Raw genomic sequence first — 13921 nt, forward strand, 5'->3', positions numbered from 1 at the left:
CTGCATGTCAGGATGCTGGTTCTGTGCATGTCGGCTCAACGCCACATCATTACCAAAAGCTACAGATATTGTGTTGATCCAGAAAAGAGCTACGTGCTCAGTGAACTACTGCTCTGTTAAAGATGCTGTTAAGTTAGCTTGGTATTTTCCATCATAATGTAAAAATCACATTCACTGTCACCGCATGTCACAGCACTTTTATGTTTGTACAGCCTCTTATTTTTGTTTAAAATATGGATCAGTGTATGAACCTTGTCAGAAAATAGGAGCTTAAAACCTCTGCATCATTTTATTTTTGGCTGCTTTGGACATTTATATGAAGAGGCACAGACACAGATCAAACACAAGACAGACTTTTTGCCGCCTCCTGAAAATCTCAGACAAAGCAAAGTTATTTTTAACCTGAGAAAAAAAAAAATCTCTCTACTTTTGTCTGTTATTCTCCATTGAGCTGTCTTGAGCTAGATATGCCTTTGGTTTGTGTGTTTATCTTAAACAATCAGTTACATGTTAACTTTAGCATATATGACTGCAATTATTGATCATAAAGTCCAGAAGAGAGCATTTCTTTCATTACTGAGTCTTTATTTTGTGGATGACTACTGATAAATTGGACAGTATTAGTATTATGCAGAGAAGATCCACTTTATATTGTAACTGTACAAACAAATGCAGAAATGACTACAGATATATAGTGGTGATACACAGACAAAAGTTTAAGGCGGATTTCTCACATAATATGGTGGTTTTGGGTAGCAACAGGGTTATACTTAAAATTCACAGACAGCAGGAGGAAGTGACAGATTAGTAACAGCAGGCTAATGCTGGAGGTTTTTTGGGTGTGCGAGTGTGAAACCTGCTGGTCACAAACCTCCATTGTGTAAGGTTTCATGTTTTGAACCCATTTCTCTCCATAACCATAATTTAGCCACAAAAATTTAAATTGTGCCTGATGTGTACAGATAATGATAAACGTGCACGCTCAAATAGCAACTACTCTGTTTCATCATTCAAACGTGTCTGTGAAAATAAGATGGCGATGTCAGATATAGCTCTTCTCCAGATCCTTAGCTGATATAGTTCTCAGAGAGTGAGAGGAGAGGAAGAGGGGAGGAAAAGGCATTGCAGAGGGCGGGGGGGACAGTCTGGGTGGCACAGAGATGACGGATGGAGTGTCTGAGAGCGAGCCATAACCAGCTTTCTGCAGATCTACTACACTGGAGTCAACAGAGGCGTGAAAAAACACAGACGGGGGGTCCATTGGGTCTGTGGTTAGATCTACAGACACACAGAAGAAAATTCATTTTCACACTTGCGCCTATTTTTTGTCCCTTCAAAAGTTTTCTTCAAAGTACTTGCTCAAAAGATCAAACATATCAGTCGTGCTTCTGTACATGTATTTAATATCAACTGTAAGTACACAACTGATGTATTGTTAAAGCTAGCCTGTGCAGCATCATTTATTAGTGCCTCCATTGGCAGCATGCACCAAATGCTCCTAGACTTTCAATTTGTATTGCACAATGCCAATAAGCACAGTATAGCACGCTCATGTATAATGACATGGCTGGACTGTGCTGCTGTACAATAAACAATACCCAAGAGACAAGAGGAAACAATTGACAGGTTTAGTCCAGATTTCTCTGGATTAAGGTATTTCCACTCATTGTTCAGGCCTACATTTCAATATAATTTATCACTCAGAGGTATTTCTGCTGTAACTGTCAGATATTTCTGTTTTATATGTAATAATTTTATCTGTTGTAATGCCAAACAGTAGAGTTGTCAGGCGTGTTTTTAAAACTACAAAAACATACAGGTTTCTGACTGCGGCTTCAGGCATGACAATTTGGTACCAGAAAGCAACTGCCCTGTGCAAGACTGAGAGAAGCTCTGACTCAGTAATTCATCAAACATTTGTTCATCTACCTGGGTCATTGTTTAGCTGGCTGTGTAGGTACTGCTGTTTGATGTAGAACTTGTTGTAGATACAGTAAACTGCCGCCATCAGAGTGAAGGTTCCCATGGCCGCAGCGATGAACAGGCCTACTTTGGCGTTGTCTTTGTCCATATGGTTGTCTGTTGAGAGACATGAAATTAACCACCAGGCTGGAGCAATTACTTGCCTTTGTAGGTTTGAACTTAGTGCAGTTCCCGTTTATCATCAAGGAAGAGTGTTTGTGTTGCTGTGTTCTTCTAACACTAATCCACGATGGGAGGAGTACACTTACATGTTTGCATTGCATTTAAATGAGCGGTTTGCTCCTTGCTGAGAATGTCCCTTAAGTGGGCAGAAGGGGGGGGCGGTTCTGCTGGGGCCTGATGGGCATGATCAGACTGCAAGGTGCTCTGGGAGATGCTCAGTGGAATCACCAACAGCAGGCACAGACCTGCCAGGCCGGCCATGTGGGTCTTCCACTCGTACACCTAAAACTAAAAAAAAAACCAAACAAGATACACATAGAATGACATGGTGTGCACTGAAAACAAAACAAAGAAAAAATACTTGTAGTGAATTTAAATGAACAATGATGAGCACATAGACGATTCTTCCTGTTTACTAACAGGACTAATTAGAAGTTTATTTTGGCTACAAGTTAATATTGAACTGAAGGATTTTCATACTTTAATCATTTTCTGGGTGCGTTAACCTCCCTGGTCCTGCTCTGAAAACATGCCCTTCAAACAATTGAACTAGCTTCCTATCACACACAAACATAGTAACTTTTAACATAATATTCCATTTAAAATACTGAAGTCAGTTGTTATTACCTGAGGTCGAAGTGAGGATGTTGTTTCTCTTTGTCGGGTGTTGGTGCTTTCTGCCTCTGGCTGACTGAAGTAAACTGCATCCAAGACAACTGAACTCCCCAGACACGTAATATTTCCAAGGGGACAACTGCGAATACTCTTCCATAGAAGCATACACAAAGATGGCGACTCACAGCGGGGCTGTGTTCTGTAGCTTTCTGTAGCCTGTTCTGCTCAGGCACAATGTTTCATTTCAAAATTTTGACCTTGAATTTGTAGTTTGAACAGGAAGAAAAGGAGGTAGTCCTCATAACTTGGTGTATCAACATTTTTATCCTTATAATTTAGAAATAATATTATTTATGACATGAGAAAACAGATCCACATAAAAAACGTCAATGTAAGTAAGTTCACTTGGTGTCTGAGATGTCTTGACACAAGAGCAGCAGAGCTCCCTACTGACACCAAAAGGTATTGCTTTAATCTCATGCATCTGTCTGTCTGCTGCTGCATGGCCTGATATGAAATCCAAACCACTATTATTAATAATAAATAAATAAGTAAATCGAGAATGAAGATTGTTTAAATGCAACTATAGATTCAAAGTAATCCTCTACACATATTAGAATTATAGCTACAAAATTTGCCTGATAAATCTGATTTACGTATCCCAAACGATGTATAGTTACAATGTATAAAATCTATTTTATTATACTGCTTGATGGATATCTGGAGGTTAAGTGTGTGGTCACAATAGCAGTCTGATATTTGGCTCATACCAGGTTTAAAACACAAATAAAGACAATATCCTCCATTCCCACAGTCTGCACAGCTCTGCAGGAACACTAACTGTTCAAGGACTGGTAGATGTGAAAGAAACAAAACATTCCCTGTTGTAACAGTGAAACTTTGTCTTAAAGCTAAAACTGCAAGTGGTCAGCTGCTTTAGCACGGGTTTATTCAGACCACCTGCACTTGTTCCACAAACACATCAAGACATGAACCAAAAACTGTCTCCAGCCAGCTGGCATGAAAAAGAAATATTTCCTGATGAGGCAGCTCCAGTTACAACCTGTACCATCAGCAATTGGTATGAAAAACAAACCTTTGTATTGCTGCAACATGTCTGCTCATCTGTCAGTGTTACAATGGCAGTCTCGCTTTGTTCAACCTACCCAAGCAGATATTCAGTGCAGATGATGGGACTGTGTTTCAACGGGGAACGTGACTGAAGAAATGCTCTTCACTTAGACACAGCGTATCTGGGGATTTAGTTAAGTGCTGGACTTACCAAATATTCCAAAAAAGACACTTTGTAAGAAACACCAGAAGAGTGCTATTTCCAAAGTCATCACTCAGGTAGCAGCAAGATCATGAAAGGAAAGCATCACCTGCCTCCCATCTCAGTTGTCACTTGCTTGATTTCTGCTTTGTAGCAGGTCTTAAAAATGTAATAACTTCACTAGTAAGTTTTATCTTAATATTACCATTTACGCTTTTTTCTAACCACATCAACAATAGGAAACTGTCAAACAAGTCAAATTACAACTTCCTTTGTTTCAGCTACATTTCAAACAAAAGACTGATTAAATACAGTATTGTGTTCTGAATTTTTAATAAAAGAATGGCAATATATTACACAGAAACGGCATTATATTACATTTTCTTAAACTACAAACCTAATAAAAAAATGAATCTGCTAAAGGAAATGTTTTTCAAATAATATATACAAAGGTTGGAAAGCTTTCAGCATTTTGCATAATTAGCCTCATTCAACCTGAAGGCACTTAGAAATGATAGTTACATGTAACGCCATTCAAGTTCATAAGATTACTTCATTTTGACTGTAACCCAATGAGAATATAAAAACATATTTCACTATGAAAAAATGGTTGCCCAAGAAGTAATTCTTATGTAAAGGAGTACTCTGTCTGGTCAGTGAGTTTGTGTAGCCCTTTGAAATGATCAGGCACCAACTTTTGTCTTAAACCCAATTTTAAAAATGAAAAAACAAAGATTCATGCAAATGTCATGTACAAATTGATATATAAATTTCTTTAACATTCGTTCTTAAAAAGTCATCCCACACACTATTTACATATTGACATTATTTGGACCATTCTGCACATGACAAACTGGTTTAAAGAAAAAAAAAGTGTGCGCGCAGTCTTTAGACAGAAGTGTGTATATATTTAGCTGATGTTTGATATAACTGAAATGGAGGTGATGGTGTAATACAAATATAATACTAATATTGATGAAAACCGTAGCAACAACAGTGACTCAGGACACGACTGTTAATGTTAGAGGACTTCTATGTTGTGTATAGCATCATTATTATACCTACAAGCAGTACTTAATTTACCTGGATTTCCTCTTTCCTGCTGTAACAATCTCAGAAACCTTTTACCATTAGTAGCTGGAGTTTTTTTTTCTTTGAAGCAAATATGATGAAAAATAGTACCATCTATATTTCATTTGACACAAACTACTCCCTGGAAAACGGAAACAAATAGGCAGGAGAAGATTTTTTGTTCCAACGTCACTGAAATCGTAACTGATGGTCTCATTTTAAATGAAAAGTCCTTTCTACATCAAGAGGAAAACTGAGTGTTAGTGATATTCACAAAGTGTCAGGAATTCGGGAGTAGGTATGTTATGTTTGCCTCGTTCACTTCCTGTATTATTTTGATAGTTTTGTCTCTATCTTTTCATCCTCCCTTGGTTCTTTTCCCGTCTGTAGTGATTACCTGAATGCGTTTCACCTGTCTTCTTGTCTCCCTGTCCTTGTGTGTATTTAAGCTGTGCTTCCCTTCCCTCTGTTGCCAATTCATCTCGTCTTCCTAGGGAGCAGCGTTCCAGCAATACTGTCTGTTAGTTTCCTTGTGTATGACCTTCTTTTCTAGCTTACCAGTTGCTAAGTATTGCATGAGGATTCTGTAATTTTGCCTTGAGCTATAGTTTATCGTGCATCGAAGTTGGACTGCATTAAAGACCTTGAGACCGCCAATCCCTGTGTACTGCCACTGCCTTATTGTGTCCACCTGCCTGTGAGTTCATGACACAAAGATGATGAGCATCATGCACAAATGCACTTTCATAAAGATGACAAGTTTCCATTATTACAGATTAAAATAAATGGACAAGTGAAATCTTTTCAAAATAAAAATTATAGAAACAAGGTCAAGTGACTGCTATGGTTTACACTGAAAACATTTTTTTTTTCCTCCTGAACAACCACTCAGTTTTTAAAATTCTACCTTGTAGTTCATAACGCCAGATTATATGGTGATAAATTATTTGTTCCTTATTTTCAACATAACACACTTAATGGTAGACTTGTGTGATCATGTTTGAACATAACTTAGGTATACAAAACAAAAATATTACAATTAATGCTCATAATACCTGTATTTCTCTGTGCCATATCTGTATGAAAGAGGGAGATATAATTAAACTTTCCTCCAAAATTGCAAATGGAGATTTTGACCGTATAATGCAGGTCATCTCCCACTGTGTAATATCAAAGGTTTGGTCTTTAGGAAAAGGAACCAGAGGCCCCATTCCTTTGGTCCAGTTCTGACATGTCAGTCATCGGAGACACATACTTGTCATCAGTGCTAACCATGCTGTACTGACCATTCTCTCTATCCCTGGATGTTTGCGTTGTCCTCTCCCGCAGAAGAGCATGGACCAAGCCCACTGGCACAGGCATCATGGCAAATATGATCAGTAGAGCCAGGACAGCCAGGGCCCAGCCAGGGTACTCCAGGTGCTCCTCAGAGGCCTGGGGAGGAATAATTAATAATTCGAAGTTGGACAATCACAACTTAGAGCTATTCTGCAGTCTCCTCTGTCAAACACTTAATGTGTAAGGGGAGTTTATTTCTTTTCTGGGCTTTTTAAAATGTCATACCTTATCTTGGTTCCATGCCATGTAAGTGGGTCGTGTGATGAACATGCGAATGGTGGTGGCTAGCAGCAAGCCCAGCATAGCAAGCAGGCAGATGTATTTCCACAGGTACTTGTACACCACACTGGGACGCCAGCCCAGCATTCCCTCAATGTCATCAAGGAATCTTCAATAAAAAACAGAGTAATAAACTTTAGAGTGACATTCAGCAACTGGTTGAAATTTAAGTCAATGACCAAGAGTTTTAAAGTAGACCTCACCTATCTGCTCCATATAGCCAAGACACACTGAAAGTCTCAAAAACCACCACAATAATGAGGGGCAGAGTGGCAGAGTAATCATCAAACATCGTCACAAAGTAGTTTCCGCAGTGCTGGGTGAAGAGCAGCCCAATCAGAAAGCCAACGATGCAGCTGAAAACTGAAACAGGACGGATGCAAAACATATTAAGAGAAGCTATAAAACGGAGTACGGAGGGAGACATGTTTAGAATTTTCTTCAATCACTTAAATAAATACATTTACAAATATAACTTGCTCTTTGCTTAAAGGTGTCACTAAAATCAGCTGATGGAGGATAATTTATAGGGCAATAATAGGAAATGTTACCTACAGCTCTCTGTCTTCAGTCATGTCAGTAATGTCATACTGATGCTTGCATAGAAAAAGATGAAATAGGTGTTTACTTGTGAGTTTGGTCTTCTTGTTGGCCAGAGATTTGAAGCGGTCAGTGAGGGGGGTGAGGATGCCCTCCATCGTGCCAAACATGGTGCTGAGACCCAAGTTGAGCAGCATGAGGAAGAAGAGGGCTGACCAGAAAGGACTGCCAGGAAGAAGCGACATGGCCTCAGTGAAGGTAATAAAAGCGAGGCCTGTTCCCTCCACACCCTGAAGGCAAAAAAGGCAAGCTTTACCTTATATACACACAGCACACAACATGTTTCAATTTTTAGTGACTGTGGTCCAAAAAGTGATTCTTTACCTTCTTCAACTCTTGTTCTAGGTCACAGTCTGTTAAATTGCCAGGGATATGTTTACCATACTGGCTGAACCAGGTCCTGTAGTCCTCCACATCCACTGAACTGGGAACAGAGTAGTTGAAGTGTGGCATCCAGTTTTCTTTCATATAGCCACTTTCAATCTGATACGACAGCTTCCTTACATTACTGTGAAAAACACAAATAACATCAAATCACTACCATGTATATTATATGTTACACATAGCATATGCTACTCTAATGTAAATGTAATCAGATACTGACAAGTAGGGGTGTGTGAACTGGCCAAAAGATCACATGACTGCAGCTGCAGGGCCGCCCATTATAGTTAACAATAGGCTGGTAAGCAGCAAATGAATGTTTTAAATTCAACATCCAAATATAGCACATTTTAATTACATGAGCTGCATGACTCCCTTGAGCTTCCCGCTGCAATCAATTTTATATTTTCGCTATATGTTGTGCGTCTGTTTTCAGCTGCATCACTGCCCTTCATTAGATCATCAGATATCCCACCCATACTGGTAGGATATGTAGTTTGAGCTCTATACACATCACATAGACCTAGGGAGACCAGGGGGTTTCAAACACTGTCCATCACAAACACAAAAATTTGTCTTATCATTAAAACACACCTTGCTACACATTCAAGGACTTTGCCTTTGGCACGGAAGCCAAGCACAGCAAACACAACCAGAGTAGCCAGCACAGATGTAAGGAAATTAATAGCCGACACAGTGAAGGCGTCACGATGGCAGTTGTTGTTCTTGGGATTATAGGACGAGTAGGCAATGATAGACCCAAAGCCAAGTCCCAGAGCGAAGAAGACCTGTGTGGCTGCCTGTCGCCAAACTTGCAGGTCTGCCCAAATTTCCAGCTAAAAATGTAAAAAAGAAATAGGGTGAGCCAAGGAAACATCAACATCTGCGTGATCTTTGAACACTCAGACATTTTATCTGTGGATACCTTGGGGTAGAACATGAAGGTGATTCCTTCTAAGGCCCCTTCTAGCATGAGTCCTCGGACAAGGAAACAGAACAGAACAACGTAGGGGAAGATGGAGGAGAAATACATCACCTAGAAAATGAGAAAGAAAAATTCACATACACATGAGGAAGGTAAGTGTCTCAATTCACAGGTTTAACCAGGTAGTAACCAAAAAGTGCATAAGTCAGTCAATGCACAAAACACCTGATGTCGATGAGTAGGATTAGGCCTCCTTAGATGTTAACAAAACAAAACAAAAAAGTAAAATGTTATTTCAACTTCTGTTTGTTTAACTGAGGATACAATCCTTTAAAGTAATTTTAATTTGTTAAGTCTATCTGAATAATGATGTCAAGGAAATTTTGTATAAAATGCTGTTGCTGTTCATTATACTGAATAACTTAGTTGGTGAACACTGAAGCTACAGATTCCAAAGATTCCATCAGCCACACTGATCTTGAAAGCCTGACACATGAAGGGGATTTGTCCAAACTGAGAAAATCTAAACAACATGGGAAGGCATGTAATTTTGTTCGTAATTCAGGAGTTTTCAGCACAGTAAATTACACTGTTATTTGATGCCCCGTGTTTTGCTCAGCTGGTTCCAAAACCGACACTGTTACAGTAATTAAAATGAACTTATTCCAAACCACTGCATCATTTATAACAGTTATTTATACTTTCCCAGTATTCCTCTAAAGGATTACAGATTTGAATAAATTGTGTCTAATAACTGGCTAAAAGATAAATCAGTCCAGTAGTTCTACTGTGAAATGTTCCTAATTACCACAGCTCTACTTAACTGTTAAACATGAACAAAAATCCTGAAAACTAAAATCAACACAACACAAAAACAGATCACAGTTTACCTTGACAGAGGTCTTGATACCCTTAAACATTCCCAGACACACGATGGTCCAGGCCACCAGAAGACAGCAGACAATGTACAGATTAAAAGAGCCTGTGTCATTGATGGAATCTGTGATATCCAAAGCTTTGCGGTACCAAAAATACGATGTGGGGGAGCTCATCTCACATTCTTTCACTGTAAAATAAATATATACATTTATAAAAATAAATCTTTTTTAAATGCATCAACAATGACATAACTGCTTGAGTGTTTCTCAGGAATGCTTACCTGTGACATTGCCTTGTTCTGGGCACTGACTCCAAGGGAGAGGGTACTGGAACGAGTTCCCCAGATAAAAGAGACTCCAAGCAAGGATCACATTGTAGTACAGAGCCACAAAGAAACACACCTAAAGACATTTGTAAACAAAGAAAATTATACAACAGGCTAAATTATAAAAGATGGGCTATGGAAGATTAAAATTTTTTTGAAATGTTGATTCTGTACTTTGTCAATCAAAACAATATCAGTAGGTCAGTCCTTAACTAGCCCTAGGTTGTTTAATCACAAGTTGAACAGTACAAGATAGCTGTGTGCATTAACTGCATGAATACAGTACTGGCTTTTTACTCCATACATCAGCTCAAATAGTCTGCTTTTCTAGACAATGGACAAAATTCTCTCACAGAAAGCCAAATCATGCTTGAATTTTTACCTTGTATCGCCATAAACTGAAGTATTTCATTGTCTTAGTAGATGGGTCATCATGTAGAAATTGTTACCTTACCACACAGCTGGAGTAGCCAATCCCTGAAAGCCTCGGGGAAATGTATGTCCAAACTCCAATGCTGCCTTGTCGAATGGCCTGACCTGCTGCCAGCTCCAGGAAAAACAAAGGAATGCCCATGACCAGCATGAGCAGCACGTACAGGAGGAGAAAAGCTCCTGAGGAGAAGAAATGAATGCCGTTAAGTTATTAACATCTCAATTTAATACTTGGCATTTAACACTCAATTTAAAGAAAAATTATATATGCTTGTCTGTTTCTCTAATCCCACACTGGCAGATTATTGGCTATTTAGAGTTCTATTAACACTGTGCCCTATTGAATTTGTGTCTTATTCATGCTGCAAGCAAAATAAGATACATAAATGATTTATGCTTGTTTTTGCATATAAAATTGAACATATTAACTATTGAGCTTTTTGAAAAACTGAGAAAATTACAATAAAACTACTGAAACCATTTAGTTTACACTGAGGCACTTGTTGACAGATGTACAATTCTAAGTGTTGTTTAGAGAAAGGACATTTAAAGATCTATACAGAACAAGGTAAATGGTGTTGAAGTTGGAGGCACACAGTTGGTAGTTTAACACTATTGATAGATTTCCCCCAGGATGCCATCTCACATGGATGACAATGGTAGGTTCTCACCTCCTCCATTCTGATGGCACAAATATGGAAATCTCCAAACGTTGCCAAGCCCAACGCTGAATCCAACCTGTGCCAAAAAGTACTCTACTTTACTGTTCCATCCTGCCCGGGCAGCAGACTCAGGTGGTGCTTCCTGGCTCTCCTCATCAGCGTAGCCATTGTCCTCGGTCTTGGCATCATCAGTTGGCAGAGGCTGTTTCTCCATCTAAGGCAGGAGGGGACAAGACATTTATGCACAGGGTTTGTGTGTGTGTGTTTCTTAGGTGCACATTCAGTAGTGCTATAAAGCCCATATTTTCATTTCATGTTGTTGTGGAAACCTTTAGAGAGGCGTTGAATGAAATACTTGAATATTAGCGAAGCTGTTAGTGGGGTACTGCTGGATTGCGATGGGCAACAATCTGGGATGTTTCTAATATTCTGCACATCCTGCTTACGATACTGAGAGTTGGACTCAAGGCTAGCAGAGTTAGCAAAGGCTGTGGCTGACTCCGTGGCATCTGACAGTTCAGATGAGCAGCCTGCTAACCAGAGAGTGGTTCGTTACTCTAGCTGCATTTAGCTGCTAATCCGAGTATAAGATGATCCACAACTATGTGGCACAAGTCAAAAAAGCTATCGTGATACCAGATCGAGCGCACACGACCTTATATCTACAGTCACAGTCAGCAGCTGGAACTTCTTGGCGCCTTATTGCAAGTTAAACAAAAACACCGAGCTCCAACGTGGCACACCACAGAGCCGCAGTCAGCCGGAGAGCACACGCAGCTGAGCCCACATTACCTGACCTGGGACCGGGTAACGCCTTCCGTCAGCGGGCAGGTGAAACGCTGCAGACGGCGGGAACCCCACAAAGAAGGCGCCGAGCACGTGCGGTTGTGGTTTTAACTGTCAGTGATGCCAGAGACGTCGCGAGCGAAGTTATCATTCAGCTTTTCTGCATCAGATTAAACGAGACATGACGATGACCTGATGATTTGATGCCGACACGAATTTCAACTTAAAAACCTAAAAAGGCATCAGTTGTAAGTGGTCATCAAACACGCTGGCGTGCCTTCACTGTCTCATGAAGTGGGAGGAGACTGCTTCTTTCCGCGTGATGCAATAACAAAGCTGCATTCAAGGACTGTAGTGAAGTGAAGTGATGAAGTCAAAACACATTGATTAAAAATCCTAATAATAAATAAATAAATACAATTGTGACGATGGTACCCCAATGTTGGATTATTCTTACTCACTAATGTTTGAGAAAATTATAACTACTGTGCATACTGAGAAATAGTTCTATGTGAGCGAATACATCAGATAATCTCAATTTTTCATATAATTTTCACCATCGAAGAAACTGGTCACTAAAGACCTGAAGTAAAACACGGAGCGATTATTTAGAATATTACGTATTCCAGACATCTCAGCAATTATTAAAACACTTTTTACAGGTTTTACCTCAATTTGAATCGTCTCTGACACATAAACACGCATACGAGCCCGCATACGCAGCACAAGCAGAAACACTGCCCCTGACAGACTATATGTCATTTAGCCTACACATGAAGGGAGGGAGACCCCAGCAGCCTCTTAGTACTGCGTTACAAATGGAAAGGAATTGCAAATTATTATTTGGATGAAAACAAGTTGGAACGATTTATATTTTTTCACAACGCCCTCAGCTGTCAACTTAATACGTGGCAACTTGGTTTCATTTTTATCTTGTGCCAATATTAAATATTCTATTGACATTTCTCGTCCATTTAGTCCAAAAAATCCAAGCTGTTACAGTAGTTCGAGCCATGAGACATGTTTGTTTTATTTTATTTTATTATTTTATTTATTTTTTTTATTTTTTTATTATTATTTTATTTTTATTTTTTTCTCTGTTGTGTCATAAGAACTTCAATAAATGTATATTTACCTGCAGATTGCCTCAAGTTAGGTTGTTGCGACGGTAGTATTTATGTGCTCTGCCACACACACACACACACACACACACACACACACACACACAGACACACACACACACACACACACACACACACTGGCTGCCACGTATGCTTGCTGTGTAGGCAAATAGCAGTCTACCACAGTACCGACACAAACACTACGGTATAATCCATGAGTTTGGGAATAATAACACATACTTATAAATAATGGACAAATACCTTGTGTTATCGCAATAGCACAAATTCTTGCAAAGTGTATCCAAATGTCCTTAAATCAAAGTCAAGTGGGAATCGCGCTTCCTGCCACTTCAACCTACTCCACCTTCCCCCGTTATTGGTGGACACAAAGTTGGCTATCTATAAATAAGGACTGTTGTGAAATGTGACACTCCACTGTCCCTTTTTCGTTAACACCTTGTATGGACCATGTGTGTGTGTATGTGCATGTCATGTATGAAGATGTGTTTTCAGAGGCACTTGTTAAAAACTGCAAATACCAGGTGACGATTCTCAGGCAAACTTTACTTCCCAACATTAAAGTTTAGTTTGAACTGCCTACTTCATGATGGCTTCTTTCTTTATTTCCTTTGGTTATTTCTCTCATTTTTTATCATCCCTGTAAAGGTAGAAGGATCCAATCAGTTTCTCATCACCCTCAGCAGCTACCCTGCACCACATCCTATTACTACCAAGGTGGTGACACATCACATACAGCCACTTATGTTTCCTCAGGGCTGGTTTCTTACTGTTTCTCATGCTCCATCTTTTAACCTTTTATCTTTACCGCAGATCTTATTACATACAACTCCTGGTCTGAACTCCACATGCAGCATAGTTGTGGTTTGTCGTTGAATCATTCTGGTCTACCTGTCCTGCTCAGCTTCTACTGCTGTTCCCTCGTCCATTTGGACAGTTTCCCAGATTTCCCTGCTCCTCTCCATCAAACCAATTCCTCAGCCTGCCTCCAAACCTGTTGCCATATCTCCAATAAAGCGTCCTGTAGGCATTCTCCTTCCTCTGGAGTTTGAGAACTGACAAGAAACACTT

At 39.6% G+C, this 13921-nt stretch overlaps 1 protein-coding gene across 1 annotated transcript; it reads right to left on the bottom strand.

The window, feature by feature from the left end:
* Positions 1-4349: 4349 nt before the first annotated feature.
* On the bottom strand, positions 4350-12157 carry LOC115060549 (sodium-dependent neutral amino acid transporter B(0)AT2-like). Its single transcript, XM_029528501.1, has 12 exons — positions 11723-12157; positions 10935-11139; positions 10286-10443; positions 9787-9907; positions 9518-9693; positions 8628-8738; positions 8297-8538; positions 7646-7829; positions 7350-7551; positions 6925-7084; positions 6668-6830; positions 4350-6538 (listed from the first exon to the last, which is right to left on the bottom strand). Exons 2-12 carry the CDS (start codon positions 11137-11139, stop codon positions 6290-6292), a joined length of 1971 nt encoding a protein of 656 aa, XP_029384361.1. The 5' UTR covers positions 11723-12157; the 3' UTR covers positions 4350-6289.
* Positions 12158-13921: the final 1764 nt, after the last annotated feature.

Source organism: Echeneis naucrates, chromosome 19, assembly GCF_900963305.1.
Source record: "Echeneis naucrates chromosome 19, fEcheNa1.1, whole genome shotgun sequence".
Classification (NCBI taxonomy): domain Eukaryota; kingdom Metazoa; phylum Chordata; class Actinopteri; order Carangiformes; family Echeneidae; genus Echeneis; species Echeneis naucrates.